Source organism: Panicum virgatum, chromosome 5N (genome assembly GCF_016808335.1).
Source record: "Panicum virgatum strain AP13 chromosome 5N, P.virgatum_v5, whole genome shotgun sequence".
NCBI classification, from domain to species: Eukaryota; Viridiplantae; Streptophyta; class Magnoliopsida; order Poales; family Poaceae; genus Panicum; species Panicum virgatum.
The window spans coordinates 69,071,299-69,093,339 of record NC_053149.1 but is presented as its reverse complement, the minus strand read 5'-3'; the positions used below and the strand labels follow the sequence as shown (position 1 = coordinate 69,093,339).

Genomic DNA, 22,041 nt, shown 5'->3' with positions numbered 1-22,041 from the left:
TATGGGGTAATCTCGTCACTAGAGTTGTACGTTGTATTTGCAAATGATGTCCAAATAGCGCAACCACATTTGCCAACACAATCATGATGTCCACATAGGCTGGAGGAGGATCAAATTGCTGGCAACTACCTCAATTATTTTTAATAAGTGGATCATCACTCCGATAAAAAAACACCTCTCTAACAGCAAAATTACCTGAATATCTACACACTTTGCAATAACAAATAAGCCACTCACTCAAGGGCGATTGATCCAATTCATCCAGCTTTCAGCTATTATACACCTGCAGGATGAACATAGCACAACCATCAATAGATACACTGAGCAGTCAATCATACTATCTTTCAATGAAAATCAGACACGGCACACTGAATGCAAAAGATGGAAATTTTACCTGGAAGTCCGAGAGAGGGCTCTGGGCGATCATCCACAGAATAGTGGGATGAACCACGGGATGATCTTGATCCAGCAAGTCCTCAGAGCAAAAGGCCTCCATTGAGTTTCATATCACACGAGAAAAAATGAACATAAAAATTCATCACAACTCGACGAACAATAATAACCCAAGAGTAGCAGAAGCATCCCGTGGCCTGCGTGCGGCGTGCATACACTTTCTCTCTCCTTTCTCTCCTCTTCAAGGAACACCCAGAAACTCAAGGTTGAACGGCTACACTACTGGCCGGACTCTTCATCGGACTCGCCGTCCTCGCGGTCGTCCTCACCGTCCTCCTGCTGCTGGTGATGGTGATGCTGGTGTTCGTGCTGGTGCTGCAGCTGGCCGCTGGCCCCCGCAGCTCCGACCTGGTGGTAGAACTGGCTGATCGACTGCGCGTGCGCCGCGAGCACGCCGATGTGGCCGTCCTGCGAGAGCCCAAGCTCGAGCCCCGGCATGGCGTGTCCTGAGAACATGGGCGCGAAGCCGATGTGGCCGCCGGCGCCGAGAGTTCCTCCGGCGGCGCCCCCGGCAGACATCTCGAGGCCAGCGGGGAGCCCCATCCGCTGCATGAGGCCGCCGATACCAGCGGCGTCGCCGGCGCCGGCGCCGGCGGAATTCAAGAAGGCCGGCGAGGAGAAGCCGGCGGACGCGGTGGGCGGCGCCCACATGTGGTGCGGGTGATGGTGGTGCGGCCTGGCGAACCCTGAGTTGGGCGACGGGAGCGAGGGCGCGACGGAGGCGAGCGCGGACGCCGGTATGGTGCCCGTGCCGGTGGCGGCGACGATGGCCGGCTCGGCCTGCTGGAGCAGCCACTGGACCGTCTCGCCGTCGGACTTGTGGCCGAGCTCCCTGGTGAGCTGGAAGATCCGCGCGGCGCAGAGCGCGGGCATCCGGATCCGGCGGCCCCGGCCGTCGACCTTGGTGTGGCGGTCCTTGTTGGAGCTCCGCTTGGGCGCGAGCGCCACCCTTCGCTCCCCTGCCGGCGCCGCCACCTGCAGCTGCTGCTCCTTGCCGCCGCCGCCCCCGTCCTGCTGCGGCGGCTGGTGGATTTGGATTTGCAGGTGGTGGTGGTGCTGCTCCTGGTGCTGCGCCGGCTGCTGATGCTGGTAGTCCTTGGGATCCAGCTGCTGCGCGGTCGAGGTGGTGGTGGTGGTCGTCGCGGTGGTGGGCTCCGCTTTGTTTAGCGGTGGGGGTGTGGGGAACTTGGGGTCCATCTCCGCGCACACAGACACAGAGGCACGCCTCCAACTGCACCAACCCCTCTCCTCTCGTCTCCTCGGCAACCAAAAGCAAGCAGATCAAATCAGGGTCTCGCCTCCTCCTTCCCCCTTCCCCTCCCTGCCCCGAGGAAGCCAAGAACAAGGCGAAGACGAAGGGCAAGGGGACGGATGGGGAGATGGTGACCGGTCAGGGAGCCTGATGGGGAGGGAGGAGAGGGGGTGGAAGAAGAGAGAGAGTAGAAGGAGAGAGAGAAGGGGGAATAAGAAAATCTAGAGAAAGATACCACGCCCACTTTCTAGATTTACTCTGCTATTTGGACTTTCTTTTTCAACTGCTGCTCCCATCTTTTTTTTTTCTTCCTTCCCCCCCTCACATCATTCTATAGGTCTTACTTTCACCTGCTGTTAATCTGCCTAAAGTGATGCTTTAGCTGCTAGTTCTTTACTAATTACTACTGCCCCGCTTTGGGAGTTCCCCTGAGGTTGGTAGGAGTCACTGGCTTTGTTTGGTTTTGTCCTGTTACTTTGATCGCTAATTACGGTGTCAAATAAAGTTGTTTAAAAAACTAACTTCAGAACCCCACACTAGTGACACTGAAAAATCTAATAAGACTTTGAACTGCGTGATTAGAGAATGGTACTGTAGCATCATTGTGGCAAATCATTGATTAATTACTGTCATTAGATTCGTCGCGAAAAGTTACACCCATCCCTTAAAAGATTTTAAAAATAGACTTTATATCCCTTAAAAGATTTTAAAAATAGACTTTATTTAGTATTTCATGCATGTGAAATTTTTTTCTCCAGAAAACGTGCGCGCTAGGATTCTTGCAAAACCAAACAAGGCGACTGTATGCAAAAGGATGAAAGGAGAGGAGAAAAGAAAGGGAAAGCTGTCAGGCACCAGCAGCAGCAAGATGAGAAGTGCAATTCTTTTTTCTGTTGCATACATCCACTTGGACCGGTAGCTGCTGCTGCACCAATGCTAATTAGTAATCAGAAGACTGTTGTACAGCCTGTGCCCGTGATAGTATCCTATTACTTTCGCCAGATGGAGCACAGTAACATACTCTCTTTCTTTAGTTAACTTTCACACTTAAAGAATAATTCTAGTGCCAGGTAGTGATCTGAATATAGTCATGTAACTAGAAGGCAGAAAATCTTCACGACGGCATGGCCTTCTGAATACACTTTGGGGAAGAACATTTTAGGCCATGTTTAGTTCCCAAAATTTTTCCTACGGTATCCGTCACATCGAATCTTCATACACATGCATAAAATATTAAATGCAATTGAAAAAATAACTAATTACATAGTTTAATTGTAAATGATGAGACGAATTTTTTAATACTAATTAATCCATAATTATATATTAATTTTCAAATAACAACGAAAGTGCTACAGTACCAAATTAAAAAAATTTCATATACTAAACACACCCTTCTAAGCTGTACACCGGTCAAGCTAATTCTTGGGGAAGTAAATCTTGTCATGCTTGGGCCGTGTTTGGTTACAAACTTCCAAATTCCAAAAAAATTTTCCGGCACCTGCATGGAGACTTAAATCTAGATGAAATAAAAAACGCATTGCGACTGCTGTCTGTAAATGGCGAGACGAATCTAATGAACCTAATTAGGCTGTAATTAGATGCTAAATTGCTACAATAATGCTACAGTAAACAACCTCTAATGACGGGTTAATTAGGTTCATTAGATTCGTCTCGCGATTTACAGACGATTTCTGTAATTATTTTTGTGAATAGTCTATATTTAATATTTTAAATATAGAAAGATGTCTTTTCAAAAACTTTACAGAGCACAACCAAACACGGGTACTTAGGAATTGCCCGGCTTTCCAGGGACCTGCGTGTTTTCATGCCATCTTTGACTTGCCGGCCGCGGCTGTCTGCCTGTCTGACCGGCGGTTGTCAATGAACCCTTGACTGGCTCCAGCACCATGCAGGCCTGCCTGCACTGCACACCCATTACTCTTAAATACTAGTACTAGCTGTTCAGTTCTTCGATAGCTATCGTATGGGAGAGGGTAATTCCCTCAACGCCATTAAAATTTTAGTCAATTTCTTAATTGTCATTGACCCTATATGTCATAGACATAAAAAAATCTCTTCAATGTCATTTAGTGGCATTCAAGGGATTGACGAAAATTTCATTAGCATTCAGGAAATTAACTCGGAGAAGAAAGTGTACTGTGAATTTACGAAGAAAGAGCTGTTAGACTGTGTTTAGTTTCACTAAAAGTTTCTAAAAATTTTCACTGATGCACATCACAACGAATCTTACGATACATATACATGCATGGAGTATTAAATATAATTAAAAAATATAATTAATTGCACAGTTTGGTTGTAAATGACGGGACGAATCTTTTGAGACTAATTACTTCATAGTTGGATAATAGTTGCCAAATAAAATCGAAATGTGCTACAGCTATGGTGCTGTTTTGAGGTCAGGATCAGTGATGTTTTGGGCATCTGCCCTCAGTACCCGTGTCCTCCGGGGGCGGTACAAGAGGAAGCAGTACATGCAGGCTGCAGTTCACCGCCGCTGCGCGCTGCCTGCCTTCGACTACATGGACGGGGGATTCCTCCGCTGCCAGGCAGGCAGGCAAGGGTCTTGTCATTCTTCCAAAACTAGCGCGCATATTTTTTCAAAAAAAAAAAAATCTAGCATGCATAAAATATTAAATAAAATTTATTTATAAATTTTTTAGAGATGTGTATATTTTTTCGCGACGAATCTAATAACGGTAATTAATCAATGATTGTCTACAGTGATGCTACAGTAACCATCCTCTAATCGCGCGGTCAAAGGTCTTATTAGATTCTTCAGGGTCACTAGCGCGGGGTTCTGAAGTTGATTTTGTAAATTGACTTTGTTTAACACCGTAATTAGCTGTCAAAATGTCACTATTCATTAGCACGCTAAAATCCTAGCGCGAATCAAACAAGGCCAAGACCGCAAGACTCCCACCTCCATTGCATTTTTTATGGTCTTATTTGGTTTGTGCTGTGCTAATAAATAGTAACACTTTGACCGTTAATTACGGTGTAAAATAAAGCCAGTTTACAAAATCAACTTCGGAACCCCACGCTAGTGACCCTGAAGAATCTAATGAGGTATTTGACCGTGCGATTAGAGGATAGTTACTGTAGCATCACTATAGCCAATTATCGATTAATTATAGTCATTAAATTCATCGTGAAAAGTTTACACCATCCTTAAAGAAAGTTTTCCAAATTGATTTCATTTACTACTTTATCCATAAAAGATTTTTCCGTAGAATGAAATAGCTAGCGAACCAAACGGCCCATGTGTGCGACGTCCCTGTCGATGATGGACGGATGGGTGCGAGTGCGATGGGATGGACGGAGGCGAGTGGATAAGCATGCGGGTGGGCCACCCCTGGGTCAAACTCAGACGCGATGCCCGCCTACGGCGCGACCAGACAAGCAGGAGGCTCGAGCTCGCTCGGCGAAGGAAGGAATCCACCAACCTCCCTCCGACCTCCGATTAGTCCTAGTAAACCGGCAGGTGACAGGTCTATTCGTCACCCGACAGCCTAATCCTCTTCTCTCCGCCCACCGCGTAGAGAGCTAAGCATAAGAACTTGCGATAAGCAGGCTAAATATTAAGGTGAAGAAAAAAATTGTAATTTTACATTCTTCAATATATGAAAAAATTTGTGAGAGATATGAGTAAGTCATATATTAATCATGAAAAACTGACTACGGTACGAGTTGGACTCAGACTGACCTCACCAGCGTACCCGCGTACCCGCGGCGCCGGCGCGCGACCCACCGCGCGGCGTGTCCACCTCACCAGCACGCGTGTCCACCTCACCACCACGTCGGTACGGGCCCGCAGCGTGATGGGTGTCCCATTGATTCGCGGGACGCTGGTGAGGTCAGTCTCAGACATAAACTGCAAAGATCCTTAAGCTAATCTCCATTGGAAATATCAAAGAAGTGCTATGACATAGGTATTATAAAATGGAGGAGATGGAGTTTCATAGGATACGAAAGGAATGTCATCACTATGATACTCTTCTAACTCGATTGCTTAATTTATAATTTTAACAACTGTACGAATACAATAACACTCTCTATTGAAATTGCCCTTACGATCAGCAACATAACTTGTTGCGCGACATAATCATTGGTGTGCACTCTGTCTCTCCCGTCCCCTCCTGCTACAGTCCCAGCAAGGCGAATCGGAGGCGACCGCCGTTCTGGCGCCACTTTCTTCGGTTCCCCCTCTTCTTCGGCGGCCACGCCGGCGCCGGAGAGGGGGGAACCGGGAGATTTGGCGGCCGGCTTGTATAGCTCCTTTCTAGCCTAGTTTTAGATAGAGTAGCTTAGGTTCCCCCCACGGCGATATGCTCATTGCGGGGCTTTTGTTTCTCGCCGGCGGCGGTTCTCCGCCGTGGGGCGTGGAAGGTCTTCCTGTGCGGTGGATCCGATGAGCGATGCCGTGGTGGGGAGGAGTTCGACTCCGGATCCAGTTCGGGGTTCGGCATCAGCTGCTTCCTCTCCTATGGCGGTTTCCCGGTCTGCGTTGGATGCGTCTGCATCAGGGTTAGGGTTCCTCAGCGGTTGTTCGGCGGCGGCGGCGGCGGTGGCGTCGCCTCCGGCAAGGTCGTCTTGAGGTTAGCTATGGTCCTCCTCTTTGCGTTGGGGAAGTACCTTGTGTGCCCCCTTGTGGGCTTCTTGGTCCGGGTCAGGGACTGCGTCGCCGGCCGCGGATCCACTGCTGGGCTTCCACTTCTCCTCGAATGTGGATGCGCCGGCTCCTTCTCCGGTCGGCCATGGCGGGTTCGGCTGGAGGTTGGTATTTTGCTCTTGGAGTTTTGCTTGTTATCCTCCTTCTTGGTGGTGCTGGGCTTGTGTCTGGAAGTTGCGGGGCAAGTGAAGGCGAGCGGCGTGGCCGAATCGAGGGGTCCGACAGCTGATGGGTGGTTACGGAGGATGTGATGCAGCTTTCCAATGTTTGGAGTCCGACCTTCACTTCGGGGGGATGATGGTGGAGGAGCGCTGCTTCTGTGCGTGACCCGGCGAACAGAAGGGGATCGACGACTTGCTCTGAGGAGGAAGATCTACAGTAGCAGTAGGGACTTGCTTGTAACTATTTTATCTTATGGGGTCCTTTCTGCAAAAGAAGGGTGTACGTGTACTGCTCTGTTCTTATCTTTTTAATATACGTGGCATCCGTTTCGTAAAAAAAAATAACATGTTGCATTATTAACGTTGCTCTAATCCATCTTGCTGAGCCGAGCCGAGCCTGTCCGGGTTATGGAAGAAGCCAGCCGGCTGGGATCCACCGTGGAGCTACTGCTTCGGTCGCATCGACGCGTATGGCATCCGCCCATTTCCATGGGTGGTGGGTGCCTTTTCGTTCCCTTTCATCTTTTCTTTTCTTCTCGGCCGTCTCCTTCGCTTTTGGGGATTGATCCACCCGACCGACGTGTCAACGGAAGAGATAGGCAGATAGCCCGAACCCGGGCGATGCACCATGCATCAATGCATGCACCACCATGTCTCCAACTGCTCGGCTCTGGTGCGGCGATCTTCCTTGGGATCGTTTCCGCGCCGCCTGACCTGCGCCGTCTCTGCCATTGATGCGATGGAGGAGGCAGACTGGCAGAGAGAGGAGAGGATGCGAGGCAGGCCGGCGGGAGAGAACGCCGGGGCCTTTTGTGTTAGTTGCATAAAAGTGAACTTGTAAAACACTGTAGCACTTTTGTTTGTATTTGGTAATTATTGTCCCGCTATGGATTAATTAGGCTCAAAAGATTCGTCTCGTAAATTACAAACAAACTGTGTAATTAGTTATTTTGTTTAGCTATATTTAATACTTTATGCATATGTTCAAAGATTCGATGTGATGGGAAATTTTATAAAGTTTTGGAATTTTGAGTGGAACTTAGGAGGAGGCGATCATGCCCCTGACCACCGCCACAAGGAGAAAAGGCGAAAGGCACAAGGCACGCCGGATGATGGGAGTCGGCCGGCCGGCCGGAGACAACGGCGATCGCCATCCTGCCGGAGCACAAGTACTCCGGAGAGAACGGTCGTGCAGTACGATGATTGATCGGTCAGCTGCAGCTGCTGCCTCGGGATCGGACGGCCGACCCATTGATTCAGCATTTCCGCTGGTTGATGTTGATCAGTTGAGCAGAGCAGTCCTTGATCGATCATGTCATGTCATGTCCGACCCAAGATTCGCGCCAAGTTTATTGGGGAAACGTGTTGGCGGCATGGCATCCGGCCGCGAGCCCGCGACACCGGAGGGGAGGAGCATGGCAAATTGGCAAGTGCCAGCCCGTGACTGACAAGGACGATGATGCCCGTCCCGGCCTAGAAAGCGACCATGGCGGCCGTGCTGCGGCGCTGTTTGATTTTTTCCTCGCTCGCCGCCCTAAAAATAGAGAGAAGACTGAATAATTGGCAGACAAAGAAAGGCATCTAATCACCTGAGCTCATCCACGGCCGAGTAGTAAGCTGACAGGGATGCCGGATGGCCGCTGTCTGTCCAGCGCCAAGCGTGTCTCCCCGCTGCAGGTCGCCATGGTTGGTTCTCTACTCTTCCAGCTCCGATCAGCGCCGCGTGCTGTGCTCGACGCCGACGCGACTCGTAAAGATTCCTTATCCTTCAGTCCTTTTGATTCCTCCATGTCTCCGTCGTCTCAAGCCTCTCTCTCCACTTCAACAAGCCAACAAAGGGGATGGGATAAGGAGGGGGGAAAGGAAGGCAAAAGTCCATGGGCCGTCGTCGACAAGTATTTCCTCAGAGAAGCCCATGGGCCGTAGACAGATAAAAAATTGCTTCAGGCCCAGCACAACCCAATAAGAGCAGCAACGCTCGGCGCGAACCAGCTAAACCCTAGCCCACTTCCTCCATCGCCACCGCACAGCCATCAATCAGGCCCCCTCGATCCTTCTCCCTCGCCGCTGGCCGCGTCCCTCCCGGCGCGCTCCTCGTCGGTCGACCAAGAGAGAGGTTGCGAGTTTTTCCTCCGCTGCGCCTCAGCCCGATGGAGGACGACTCGCTCAAGGGGATGATCTCCGCGATTTCCTGGGTGCCCAGGGGCGCCGCCAAGAACGTCCCCGTCGTCGCCGAGCCGCCCACGCAGGAGGAGATCGACGAGGCCATCAAGACCATGGCCTTGGGCGGAGGGTGAGCCCGCCCTCCTCCTTCTAGCTTCCTCGCATTGCGCGCCCTGCTGTAAGTCCAGCGGTACTGACGCGCTTGTTTGTCACCACGAACGTAACCTGTGTCCAGCGGCGGGAGCGACGCCGAGGAGGACGATGATGCTGGCACCATGGACCTCGACGGTGCCGAGGCCGAGGAGGAGGAGCTTGATGAGCTTGCCCGGGCCAAGGCTGTCGCGAAGGCGCTTGCCAAGGGCACCAGTAAGGTGGACGACGTCGCCGACGAGCTCCAAGAACTCAACATGGATGCTTACGACGACGAGGAAGAAGGTGCGCGTTTGTCTTCTCTCTACTCATCCTCCTACATTTTATTTGTTCGATCGGACCAGGTGTGGACGGTTTTTGAGCTGAGGTGAATTCTGAATTGTGAGGTTGTGATTATGTCAGGTATCGAGATTTTCAGCTCGGGAATTGGGGACCTTTTCTATCCCAGCAATGATATGGACCCTTACCTCAAGAACAATGACGTAATTGTCCTTTCTCCTCTAATTTACTTTTGTTGTTTAATGACACACTAGTGGACGCAAATTGTTGCACCTCCTCTTCCTATCTTATTAGGACGATGACGACGATGATGACGATGAGGAGATTGAAGATAAGATGATCAAGCCTACTGATTATCTTATTGTTTGTGCACACAGCGATGAAGATATCTTTTCTCTTCAGGCAAGTTTATCAGTCTTCAGCATTTCCGATTTTGCTAGAAATGATAATGGTGGTACTGTTTTAGTTGATTTCTTTTGTTGGTTATTATAATCTAAAGATATAATCTTACTTGTAGTAATAAAACACGATAAGTTGCCCACTGATTTATCACGTTCCCTCCTTGGTGACCACTGATTTATCATGGACTACAGTATGGCAAAACTGGCTGTAGTGAGTAAATATAGTCGATTCATATTAGTGTCTATTTCTCAACTTGGCAACCTCATTTCTCTGGCTGCTCTAGTCTTCTAGATGCTATCAATTTTGAAACTTATTGGTTAACTAATTATCAACCACAGGTCAACATACTTGAAGAAACTGAGGATGGTGAGCAAAATATGTTTGTGCATCATGATGTTCCTCTCCCTGATTTTCCGCTCTGCACTGCTTGGATGGATATTAATCTGAAAGGTGGTGACAAAGGTAAAACTGTGGCTGTCACCTGAGTGGCTGAGTTTGCATGAGGGGTGCCAATCTAACTTTATACTAAACTCATACCTAATTCTGTTGCTTTCTCTGTGTTTTTCATATTGCAGGGAATTTTATTGCTGTTGGAACCATGGATCCTGCCATCGAAATATGGGACTTGGATATGGTAATGTCTCTTGAAACGCATACGGATGTCATTTCTTATAACCATGAAATGTCTCACTGCAAAACAATTTAAATATTCTCTGGTGGATCTTTGTTTTTTCTTAACAGGTTGATGAGGTGCAACCTCACATGGTTTTAGGAGGACTTTCAAAAAAGAAGAAAAAGGAAAAGGGCAAAAAGGTTTGCTTCTAATTCCTGTACTGAAGTAGATTTGTATTTTTCATACATCTGTTGGTTATTTTACTAGTTGCAACATTGAACTTGTTTTGGAGTTGTCATTGCTTTCATAAGTTATTTTACTAGTTTCTGTGCTAAACATACATCCTCTTGCTTAAATACTTCTAGCATTCTCCAAACTAACACAGTTTCTGTTTAAAGCTGTTGATGAGTACTGGTATTCTTGCTAATGCTGCTATTTACATGTTTCTTCAATTTGTTTTGTGACGTTTGAGTTTAGCTTACCATGCGGTGCTTCTTTCTGGTTTCTGCCAGTATAAATTTTAGGCTAGGTTCACAAACAATTTTGACTTTGCATAACCCATTTAGCAGCAGGCTATTATACTCTCAAATATGCTAAAAGGAGTGCACGTCAAAATTATGTTTTGAGATCCGCCTTACTTTATCTAGGTGAATGCATGTGAAGTAAGATGGTTTTTTTTTTCATCTTATTGGCCATCTTCTTAAATGCAAGTGAGACCACACTGGATTCTTCTTAGGTTCAGTAAGATTAGTGATTGCTTGGTTGCTTCCGGTTATCAGATTTGATTACAGTAAAGCCAGTGGTTCCCATATGAATTCTTAGCTACATGATGCTGATTAGATGAATGTACTTGGCCGGGACAAGATTGTTAGAATGTTTTTCTTTCATGATATTATGATGCACATATGGATATATGAAATTGGGCATTCATTTATACTTTATGTTCAGTCTTTGTTAGCTGTACTTAAATCAATACTGCATGAATTTTCTATGACAGGGGAAAAAGTATAAGAAGGGAAGTCATAGAAGTTCTGTGCTTGGTCTTGCATGGAACAAGGAAGTCAGGTGATTTTCATTTCAGCTCAAGTGATGGTGCCTCTCTTCACTTATTAGCCCCTCTGATGCATGACTTCTTGTTATGAACTCCAGGAACGTTCTAGCTAGTGCAAGTGCGGACACAACTGTTAAAATTTGGGATTTAGCTGTTGGCAAATGTGCCGTCACACTTGAACATCATGATGACAAGGCACTGATTATGGATACCTAATTTCTGTCATTTTTGGTTAACATCGTGTTGCTGCATATTGAGTTTCCTTCCTCGGTTTGCAGGTTCAATCAGTTGCTTGGTGCCCACAGTCACCTGAAGTTCTTCTGAGTGGATCATTTGATAAAACAGTTGCCATGGTAATGCATGTGCCAGTTATCATGGGTAATTGATTATTATGGATTATTCTTTCCTGATATTTGATCCGAACATTTTTATCTTCAGAATGATATGAAAGATGGTGGACAGAGTTGCCATAAATGGTCTGTTGAAGCAGATGTGGAAAGTTTAGCTTGGGATCCACACAATGAACATTCATTTGTGGTGAGTAAATGAAACTCATGGTTTGTTTTCTGCATATCTGAACTCTGTTATCTGTCTAGGCCGGAACATGTGAAATGAAGAACTAGCATAAGCCTTAGGTAATCCATCAGAAAACAGCTTAGTTGAAATGTATAGAGTCAGAGTGACATGTAGTTCTGTCGAGAGTTGAGGATAGTGTTGAAACTAGGTGTAATATTAGCAGGCAGGCTATTGTCTCAGATTCATGATATAGTGAAAATTGTTTAGATTCATCTCCTGTGCTTATGCTAACAATACAGGCTACTCACTGTTTTTGGACCCTATAAGAATGACCTAGTGTTGGTTTTGCGAAGGCATTTGATCTGCAGTTTTCTTGTTATATCCGGTGAACATGCTTTGTTGATATTATGAAATCAGCACTTGCTCTTTTTTGAATGTTTTGTATGGTTAATGCTCGAATCAGTCTGGGGCTCTCTAATTCAAAGTTTTTGGTTTCCAGGTAAGTCTTGAAAATGGGATGGTTCAAGCATTTGATAAGCGAACAGCTTCATCAAGTTCTTCTGGCCGATCCACATATACTCTTCATGCACACGAAAAGGCTGTTTCATCTATCTCCTTCAGCCCGTCTACCCCTAATGTACGTTTTCTTTTTCAGTATAGTTGTGTAGTAAAATAAGAGAAACACCGTCCACTCGACTAGATTGCTGATGGTACCTTCTTTTCTTGCAGTTTCTTGCAACAGGCTCGACTGATAAAATGGTAAGGACATGATGACATATAGATACTGTTCAGCCAGTGACTAACCTATTTGTAAACACAGGTGAAACTCTGGGATTTATCAAACAACCAGCCATCATGCATTGCCTCTCTGAATCCCAAGCTTGTATGTTTTCAAATGAGATTGTTCTTTACTGTCGGAAGTAATTGCTTCAAACATCTTGCTTATACACTTGTTTGTTCCAGGGAGCTATTTTTTCAGTATCATTTTCACATGATAATCCCTTCTGGTTAGGCTGTGGAGGATCCAAAGGCAAACTAAAAGTAATCGACCAGGCTCGTCTCTATAAGCTGTTAAGCACTGCCTGTGATGTGTAATTGTCTTTATTAAACATTGTTTTGCATGTTTGATAGGTCTGGGACACGCTAACGGAGCCGGCAGTAGCTAAAAAATTTGGCAGAAAGAAGTGAAGGAAATTTCGTAGGCGCTGAGAGGCAATGTTTGTGGATCCACGAGCACAATAGCAGCCGAAGTTTGCTGGCACATGTTGTTTCCGGCGTATACATGTTTGAGTAGATTGAAGTCCTAGTGGAAGTTTTGTACGTGTGAGATGAAAGCCCAATTTTGGTGAATGAATGAAATCAAAGCAACTATGTATCTTAGAGCTTGTACAACAAATGATTCCAGGCAAGGTTTTGGAATGGAACTTTAAATTAGTGAAAGGATAAATGAAAGTTATCGCTGAATTTCGCGTGGAACAGCTCATCTTTTTTTTATTTGTTTTTTGGGAATGCCATACCTATTTTTTTTTTATACTGATGAGGCTCTACTTTCCACGTTCTAAAGAAGTCCACTTGGAGTATTTTACTTAAGTCTGCTAATGGTTTGGGTTGAAATGAATTTAATGGATTGGGTTTTGATATGGATTATGTTTGGATAGATTTAAATGGTTTTTATTACCTAATGGGGTGGGGTGGGGTGAGTTCTATGTAAATATAGACCGGAGTGGTTTGAGGTGGGCTGAAATGGATTCTTTATGCAAAATAGTATGATTATATATAAATGTCGGTTTGTAAGAGCCGGATCTTAGAAATAAAACCTCGAGTTCACATTATAAAATTTTATCAAAATTGATTGAAATTTGTTGGAAATGGCTCAGTATGACTAGCAGCTACTTTGTGCAAAGCAGTGTGGCTAGAATTACACGGGAGTCCCACGTTAAGAGCCGAACCCTATAAATAAAACCTCGTGTTCACACTATAAAATTTCATCGAAATTGATTGAAATTTGTTGGAGATGACTCAGTATGAGTAGGAGCTACTCTGTGCAAAACAGCATGGCTAGAATTACATGTGGGTCCCACGTCAAGAGTCGGACCCTAGAAATAAAATCTCGCGTTCACACTATAAAATTTTATCGAAATTGACTGAAATTTGTTGGAGATGACTCGGTATAACTAGCAGCTACCTGTGCAAAACGGTGTGGCAAAATCTACACTATAATTTTTTTTTGGAGAAACGAATTCTTATTGGGTTGTAACCATAGTTTGACTAATAATTTATTACATCATGAGCTGAAATGTTTGGGTTGGATTGGTTTATGGTGGTGCTGGTTTGGAGTGGTATGAGTAATATTAGTTTCTTTTATGAGAATGAATTGGTATGGATATGGTTTGGTTTTGAGCCCATTTGCAGGGCTAATTCTCCGTACGCTAATCCGATCATCCCTCCGTGGGCATGCGTCCGTGCACTCCCTTTTGCCACCATTTCTAATTTTATTTTAAATTTCCTTTTATCGCATCAGCCTCGGCGCTCCTAGTGCGTGCGCCTTTTTCGTGTCATGCCGTGTGGCTCAGAAAAGAATATGTGATCTCATCTCGAACCGGCCGGCATGCATGGGACTGACGCCGATCCGATTCAGCAGCTGCAAAAGCTAGCCGAGCCCGGGGACAAGTGGTTCCGATTGCTCGTGATAATCTACTCGCTTATAATTAAATTAATTGGATTAGTTTTGCAAGTACGTATCATTTTTAAAATATTCGAGTGAGTGTACAAGTGTTTCTGCGTGTATGGCATCATTTCACAAATCTGAATAAGCACGGCGTGTGCGCAAGCTTTTTCATCTTTTCGCCTTTCCGTGCATGAACATTCAGCATTGCGTGTGATTGATTTTATTTTATCTGATCCAACACGTGTGACATTTTTTCATCATATGAACGCATTCGTGTGCAGTGACGAAGCTGGAAAGCTTCAGAAGGTTACATACAAATTTGTACAGGTACATTATTGGCGCATGAGAAAAACATTCCAAACAACACAAGAATTGTGAATTTGCGAGCAGTGATGGAATGCATCAAAATTTTAATGTCATTACACAAGAATTACCATCAGAAATCTGCCAAGGTTAAATGAATTGCTTCAAAAAGAAGATTCAATAAATCTTAAAAGTAAAAAAAAAGCTTTATAAATTTCAAATAAATCCATATAGACCTTATCACGAAAATGCGAAGGTATTCTGTTGATTTAAACATCAGCATTCAAAACTTTGAGGACTCGAACATGGGAGATGCGACACCTCCCATGTCTTCATTGCTAAAATCTTTGCAGTGCAAAAGTGTACGTTCATGTGCAAATTTTTGAATTCCAAGTTGTCGCTTCATATGACTAGGCTTGATAAAGGGCCTAAAAAGTTTAGCCTACAAATTTTAAGGATGGTTTCAAGAAAAGCTAGGCTAAATTTTTATGTATTTGTAAGCAGAAAGTATAATTAAGGATTGAGTTGGATTGTTAAAAGGTTTAGGTCATGATCCACGCCCAAGTCATCATCCAACTCTCTTAATGCATCAATTTCTTTTCAGTTTTAGTGATTAAGTTGTCGTAATCGGGTAACCAACAACTTTATAAGCATCAGGTTGATAGTACAGAATCTCTTTCCCCAGTACATAAGTGCTATAATCATCATCATGGCAGCATGCCAATCGAGTCTTGACACAACGCAAGATAAGAGAAACACACAATGCATCACTTTTCTTCTTTTGTACTTTTCTCAAAGATCACACACATTCCATGTCTCTCCTTCCCTTAATACTTGACATGGTTACACCTCAGTGACACTGTAACTCTCCTACAGTGGAATGGGTCCATCGATCTCCTGACCTCCTCCTTACCTTTGACAACTAACATAACAAGACATGATCAAGGATAGCAGCACAAAGCTAGCCTTACAGATCTTTTTGGATGCAATCTTGCTTTAATTTGCATCTTCCAGACATAGTTATCGATCAACATCGAAGAAGCTCTTGGCCTCCAGCTTCCTTTGCTTCTTCACCCTTGCAATGAAGTCCTCCACTCTCTTGTGCAGCTCCTCCCCTTCCCCTTCCTCTTCCTTCACCTCCACTTCCTCCCCCAGCCCCACCACTCCTACAGAAGCGCTGTGGTCAGCCACCATAACCACTTCGGTTGCTGCCTTTGCTACCATTGCCATGTTCCTCTTCACATGCTCCTCATGTATCTCATTCGCCAAGGAAGGCTGATCGTCGTCCCTCCTAGGTGCCAGCCTAGACTCGCCAACCAGGAATGCGACGATGAGGTTGCCGACGACGAAGAGGCACTTGGGGCTGAGCAGGAAGGCTGTGACCAAGTCAGGGAGGGTGGTGAGGAAGAAGAAGCTGAGGAGTGAGCACAGGCTAGGGAACCAAGCAGGACTCGTGAGCAGCAGGCAGATGACAGAGGTGCCCACCACATAGATTGAAAGAGTACGAAGCTTCTGCTGCCTCCTGTTCTTGCTAAACTTGTTCATGGCCCTGATCTTCTCTATGCTAATGGGATCCATTTGGACACCAGTTGAGCAATCGGGTTCTTGCGACGAACAGAACTACACGGTACACGGGATGGATCTGCGCAAGAATGTATGTACAGAGAAAGACGTGTGTGTGTGTGGGGGGGGGGGGGGGGGGGGGTCTAGAGGCTACAATGACATGGGATGAAGGGGGTGAGAGGGTTTTATATGTGGAGGAGGGGGTGGTACCGTGGTAGGCCATGGAAAGTCAGGATATGTGCAGCGCCCAGGCAAGATGGTTCATATAACTGTGAGAGGAACAAGACACAGATCTGCCATTGGTGGTAGAGAAGAACTGGAATTGCAGACACATGCTGCTTTTGCAAGGGGCATCTGGGATTTGGTAGTGCTTTGTGTGTTGTGGGTGGGGGCAGCTGGTTGTCAGGAAAAAAAAAGATACTGTGGCTGCTCTTTACCTCAAATATCTTTTTTTGCTTTGGGTCCCTTTGCTGTTATGATCCTGATCCTTGACTCGATGCATGGTCTCCCATTTAGAATTTGGATGCCTGAGTGGGCAATGGATTCCATTTGGCAGCCTCAGTGACTTCGTGTTTGGGCGGCTGCATACTTGTGACTTGTCTATCCTGTTTTGGCGGCAAACAGCTCATCTTCAAATCTACAGCTATAAACTGTGCCCAAACCAAAGCAATGCCATGCATTACATCTTAATGTAGCAACTGTTGGTACTTGACAGCAAACCAGCAAGCACTATGTTCTTAGCCTGGCACTGACAATCTTGTGTGCCTTTTCCTTTAAAAGAAACACATGACAAGTATATCAATGTTATTTAGACGCCTCAAAATTATTGGCATATGATGGATTCAATATGAGAAAAAAATGATGATGCATGCGTGCGTGTCATATAATGAAGCAGGTTTGGATTTGCACTGTTGCGGTAATCAGTGCTAGTGCGCCAGTAATCAGTTTGGATTCTGTATTTCTGTTATATGTTTTTGTGTCGGAAGCTGAAGTGGACATGAGCAGGTGCTCAACAGTACGCTGGACTGACACAACTGTTTCCTCTTACAATGGTATGTCAATCTGGAACTTGAATCCAGAAGGTTTGTACTTACTCTTCAGGCAATTTGCAAAAACAAAAAAAAAATTGTAATAGCAAGTTCAAAGATGCAATGCCTAAATACCTCCTTTGACTGTAAGGTTCAGCAAAAGGGTGGTACCTTTTCATCGAGTCACAGTCTGAGGATTAAGAAGTCAAGATTAACACACAACAGTCTACACATTAAAAGTTCCTACCAGAATATATGTGTGCACTGGGGGTGATCTGAACCATAGACTTTTAGAATCACAAAGTTCTATCTTTTCCCCTCTTGTAGACTAATGTAACATTGGAATTAAGTTCCATCCTGAAATCCATATATTCTCTGAATTCTGAGAATAACTTTAAAATTATCGTTGCATCAGCAAATGGTATCAATACTCAACATAGATTCATTAACCGAGGAACCATTGCTACATCAACTAGCCAGAGACTTAAGGACTAAGGAACGAAGAGGTTAAACTCGGCCCAGTATGTCCAATCCAACAAAACCTAGTGCAGTAGTGGCCATTATCCTCTCACGAGGACCCAGCTCCTCTCTTTAGCAAATCAACCGAGGAGCCTACCAATTGAGTGCAGTGTAGAACTTGTCAACCATGAGCAAGGCAGTCACAAAAGTTTCTCTATGTCTCTGCAAATTGCCTGTCAAGAAAATGTGACATGCATTGAAAAGACAAGGAGGGCTGCAGAATTATGGCTCAGACCAACAGAATATGCTTTAGGATAATAATTGAGCAGAGAAAAGAGATCGCAATTGTTGATAAAAAGGGTTTCAATACCAGTTGTTTGCATCATAGCTTTACTATTATATGGCGTGGCCTGTGAAGTCTGGAAGCAAAGGCATAACTTGTGAATTGTGATAAGCATTGCTGCATGGGTAATGGATGGTTGATTCTATTGGTCCTTTCTTGGTTATGAACACAATTTTTCTACTGCTCATTCATACAGCTGCTTTGCTGTATATTAGGTTTGCCTACTCTCTATGAATGAATGAAGCTTTCCTTTTCCAATCCAAGGCAAAGATGTTCTCCACCAAAAGAGATTCCTTATAAAGATCTTACAAGCTTCTTAGAAATTCTACTGCTCTTGTTTCACAAAACGGAACCTATTTTCCATATGAGGCATAACTCGTGGGGGGAAGGCCATAAGCCTTATATATATATATTAGGTTTATGCTATATGAACATGCAAATTATGTATAAAAGAAGAAGAAGAAACTAAGTTTTTAGGTATTGCCTACACCAAGTCTAAATAGCAAATAAATGTGATTGCTCATATGATTTTTTATGTTTCACACATATTACTGTCGGCAAGCAATAACTGGAAAGTTTCTCAAAATCTGTATCCAAAAGACTGACAGGCAATGACTTTTACAGCACAAACAAATGCTGCATTTCATGAGAACATGTTTTTGCCCAGAAACATATTAGAATAGCTCAAGCATCCCGGGTCAATTCTGATCTTTGAGGGGGGAAAGATATCTTTGAGAAGATCTTAGCAATATTCTACTCACCAAATAGGATTAACAATAATAAAGTTAAAGGCACTCGTTGGCTATGACTTACAGCAATAAAAATCACAAGAACTAAAAACAATTGGAAGGTTCCAAGAAATGTGAGAAGGGAAGAAAGTTATGGCGTAAAGTGCTCAGTGAGTTTGTGGTACAGCTATTTCAGACATCATGCACATGCTTAACCACCTTACCTACAGCTATTGGTCGCTTAAGGTGAGTGAGCAGATGTATGGCCTCCACTATTTAAGCTGCGTTACTTTAAATGAACTTTGCAGGTAACATTAATGAAGCAGTATTTCTTATCCTGTAAGTTGTATCAACATCACTGTTGTCCGAAAAATGGAAAGTTAGTTCTTTGAAAGATAAGACAGATTTAAAATGTTTACAGTGACCCAGCGCCTGCCAAAAAAATTATTGGCATGGTAAATACTTGATGTCAAAAAAAAAATCACTTCAAGTAGAATGAAATGAGCTTTCAAAGATTCCATGGCACAAAAAGATTCTGCTTCTTGGGCACATGGAAAGAGAAGACAATCTAGTATCCGGCATACTTTCCGCCTCTCTCCATGATTCCACTTGCACAAAGCTTGAGGGAAAACAAGGTGGGCTCTCAATAATGTTTGACTTGGCACCATCATTCACCAGAGCTACCGACTCCATTTCAGGATGAGACATGGAAGAGAGAACAAACAGGGGCATGCTTCCTGATCTTAATTGCTCTTTTCTTCATATTGTGTTTCTTGACGAGTACTTGTTGTATTAGAGTTGAGGGGCCAATAAAAGGTCTCAATTATCCTCCGGTAGGCCAATTTTATCGGACAAAGGCCAACCTGAGGCTCATGCCCCTCTTTGCTTTGCTTAAGTAAAAGCAAGACAGAAGAAATCATGAGAAATAAAACTAGGACAAAAACACTGAAATGCCTTTTCCTTCTGTTTTTTGAACCTACCCTTTACTGCCCTACAAAAGCATTTTCTTTTTTCTTTTGCAGAAAAGAAGGTTGTTTCTAATAAGACCTAAACCATATAGTACACCCCCAGTGATGATGACGCTGTTCATCAGTGGCTTGATGTATTGCAACAATGTGGCATCTCTTGGATACCACTAATTTCAAGATTCAGGTCAGCTTGCGACAACGTCCATCACACCATTATACGTGGAGTTTGTGGTCCAGGAAGTTGGAATAGACTCCACTGTGACTCCAAAGCATAACAACCAGAAAAGGCACAACAGATAGACCACATCTAAACAACATCATGTAATATGACCTTTAATGGATCATGCAGTCTTACAAATTAGGGAGAAAATATCAAACATGGCTTGTGGGGAAAAAAATAAGAGAAATACTACACAGTAAGCTTATCAGCAGTCTGTGCTGACCTCAGAGTTTTCGTCTACAGCGGCTAATACCAATTGAGGCTCAATGGCTCCCTCTGCTCTTGCCTTCTTGCGTTCACGCTGCATGCGGAAGCACTCTCTCTTTCTTGCTCTGTAACTGTTTGGGTTTTCAGGCTGTTTCTCGTATGGGTAGACACTTACCTGTAGAAGAAAAGGTAGTTGGATGAACACACATCTTGCATACCCACAGACTTGCAGGTAAAAACTAGTTGTCAACAAGTAACAACCAAGATATAACTACCTTTTTCTTGTCTGGTCCATATTTCTCGAACTTGACTAGTCCATCAATCAAAGAAAAGAGTGTATGATCCTTGCCCATTCCAACATTATTTCCAGGATAGACCTGTTAAAAACAAATGTAAGAAAGACTTGAAAAGAGGACAAGAACAGGAATGGAATCAAATAAAGGGCACAGCAGTATACAACTTATCGTAACCCTAATACATAAATATCTAGAGCATTGGCAGCAGTGCTGCGGGGGTGCCAAGTAACTTATGCTGCTTTACGGGATTACATGGTACGTAAGACGGCAAGAGGGACCTATCAAAACCTCAAGCCATTACATGTTATTCATATTACCAGCAATGTCGTCAGTTCATACATTTCCCTTCTACATTAGTGTGACTTCCAATACACCTCCTATTGAGCAGCTATGTCTGATCATGCGTGTAGAGGAAGTTCATCACCAGTTGGCTCTCTAGTGCACTAAGGTGACAGTGTAAATAATGTTGATGCAATTAGGTAACATATATATGAATAAAAAGGCTGGTTACTTATTCCCCTCAAGCTATCTGAGATATGCAGAAATGGCAATCTTTTCTACCTTTGCAGAGTGTTAGACTAGAGTCGGGAAGTGCAGTTATGTACATTACACAATAGCAACATCCAGTGTGTCAAGTGCTATCTCCAATGGCCTGTATTTCTAGGTTCATCATGAAACTCCTACATACAAGTCTTTATCCTTATGAAGCTAGGTAGTTAATTCAGGCTAAAAAGTAGCCTTAGCGTGTAATGCTTAATGATCCGATGTTTACACTACAACTTGCCCCAATGCAGCAGTAATTAAGCACTAGACGAAGTTATCTCGCTGAATGAAAAACAAAAACATGACCAAGCAAGAAGGAAGCCAAGAGCTCAGCTCCCCCTTATCCAAGAAGCAGTAATGGGGAAGCAGAGCAAGAGGAGGGCAGGACCCTGGTGCCGCGCTGGCGGATGATGATGGCCCCGGGCTTGGCAACCTGGTCGCCGTATATCTTGACTCCCAGCCGCTGCCCCTTGGAGTCACGGCCGTTCTTTGTGCTCCCGGCTCCCTTCTTGTGCGCCATCTGGATGGTCAGCCGCCGCGCCGGCACCGGCACGCCCACCGCGGCGCCGCCGACGGAGAGCGCGGCACGGTCGCCGCGGAGGAAGGCAGGGCGCATGGAAGAGGAAGGGGACGCGAGGGAGAGGCCCTTGAAGGCTCCTGCCAGTGAGAACGCCATGGACGCCATGAGCGGAGAAGCCTTGGAGGGAGGCAACGGCAGTCGTGGTCGTGGGGAGGAGATGAGGTGATAACGGAGGAGTGGAAGGGGAGATTGGGGTTGGATCCGTGGGCTTCTAGTGGGCTCAAATTTCGGGGTTCAGGTTTTCTGGGCCTTCTAAGATGGGCCTATGGTGCTTACACCAAGTGGAACAATCTGGTATGGGCTCCTAAGGCCTAAGGGTATGGGAGTCACTCAGCATGTTATTTTAGGCCCATTCCGTACTTGTAACCCACCTTAAAAAAAATTGGCATTCCATTGGCTATTGTC

The 22,041-nt window shown here is 44.9% G+C and overlaps 4 protein-coding genes across 4 annotated transcripts; 1 reads left to right on the top strand and 3 right to left on the bottom strand.

Moving 5' to 3' along the window:
• On the bottom strand, positions 1-1,954 carry LOC120674102 (transcription factor TCP20-like). Its single transcript, XM_039955217.1, has 2 exons — positions 395-1,954; positions 1-283 (listed from the first exon to the last, which is right to left on the bottom strand). Exon 1 carries the CDS (start codon positions 1,648-1,650, stop codon positions 673-675), a length of 978 nt encoding a protein of 325 aa, XP_039811151.1. The 5' UTR covers positions 1,651-1,954; the 3' UTR covers positions 1-283; positions 395-672.
• Positions 1,955-8,544: 6,590 nt separating this feature from the next.
• LOC120673991 (uncharacterized WD repeat-containing protein C17D11.16-like) lies at positions 8,545-13,208 on the top strand. The gene is made up of 16 exons (XM_039955054.1): positions 8,545-8,849; positions 8,955-9,154; positions 9,272-9,351; positions 9,443-9,550; positions 9,889-10,012; positions 10,126-10,184; positions 10,292-10,363; positions 11,161-11,228; positions 11,313-11,409; positions 11,493-11,567; positions 11,653-11,751; positions 12,230-12,367; positions 12,460-12,489; positions 12,551-12,613; positions 12,694-12,771; positions 12,862-13,208. The coding sequence occupies exons 1-16, from the start codon at positions 8,707-8,709 to the stop codon at positions 12,916-12,918; spliced, it is 1,491 nt and encodes a 496-aa protein (XP_039810988.1). The 5' UTR covers positions 8,545-8,706; the 3' UTR covers positions 12,919-13,208.
• Positions 13,209-15,325: 2,117 nt separating this feature from the next.
• On the bottom strand, positions 15,326-16,394 carry LOC120673668. The gene has a single exon (XM_039954619.1). The coding sequence runs from the start codon at positions 16,277-16,279 to the stop codon at positions 15,722-15,724; it is 558 nt and encodes a 185-aa protein (XP_039810553.1). The 5' UTR covers positions 16,280-16,394; the 3' UTR covers positions 15,326-15,721.
• A 3,682-nt stretch (positions 16,395-20,076) lies between these two features.
• LOC120673667 (50S ribosomal protein L27, chloroplastic-like) lies at positions 20,077-21,808 on the bottom strand. The gene is made up of 3 exons (XM_039954618.1): positions 21,445-21,808; positions 20,493-20,594; positions 20,077-20,392 (listed from the first exon to the last, which is right to left on the bottom strand). The coding sequence occupies exons 1-3, from the start codon at positions 21,739-21,741 to the stop codon at positions 20,216-20,218; spliced, it is 576 nt and encodes a 191-aa protein (XP_039810552.1). The 5' UTR covers positions 21,742-21,808; the 3' UTR covers positions 20,077-20,215.
• Between the last annotated feature and the right edge of the window lie 233 nt (positions 21,809-22,041).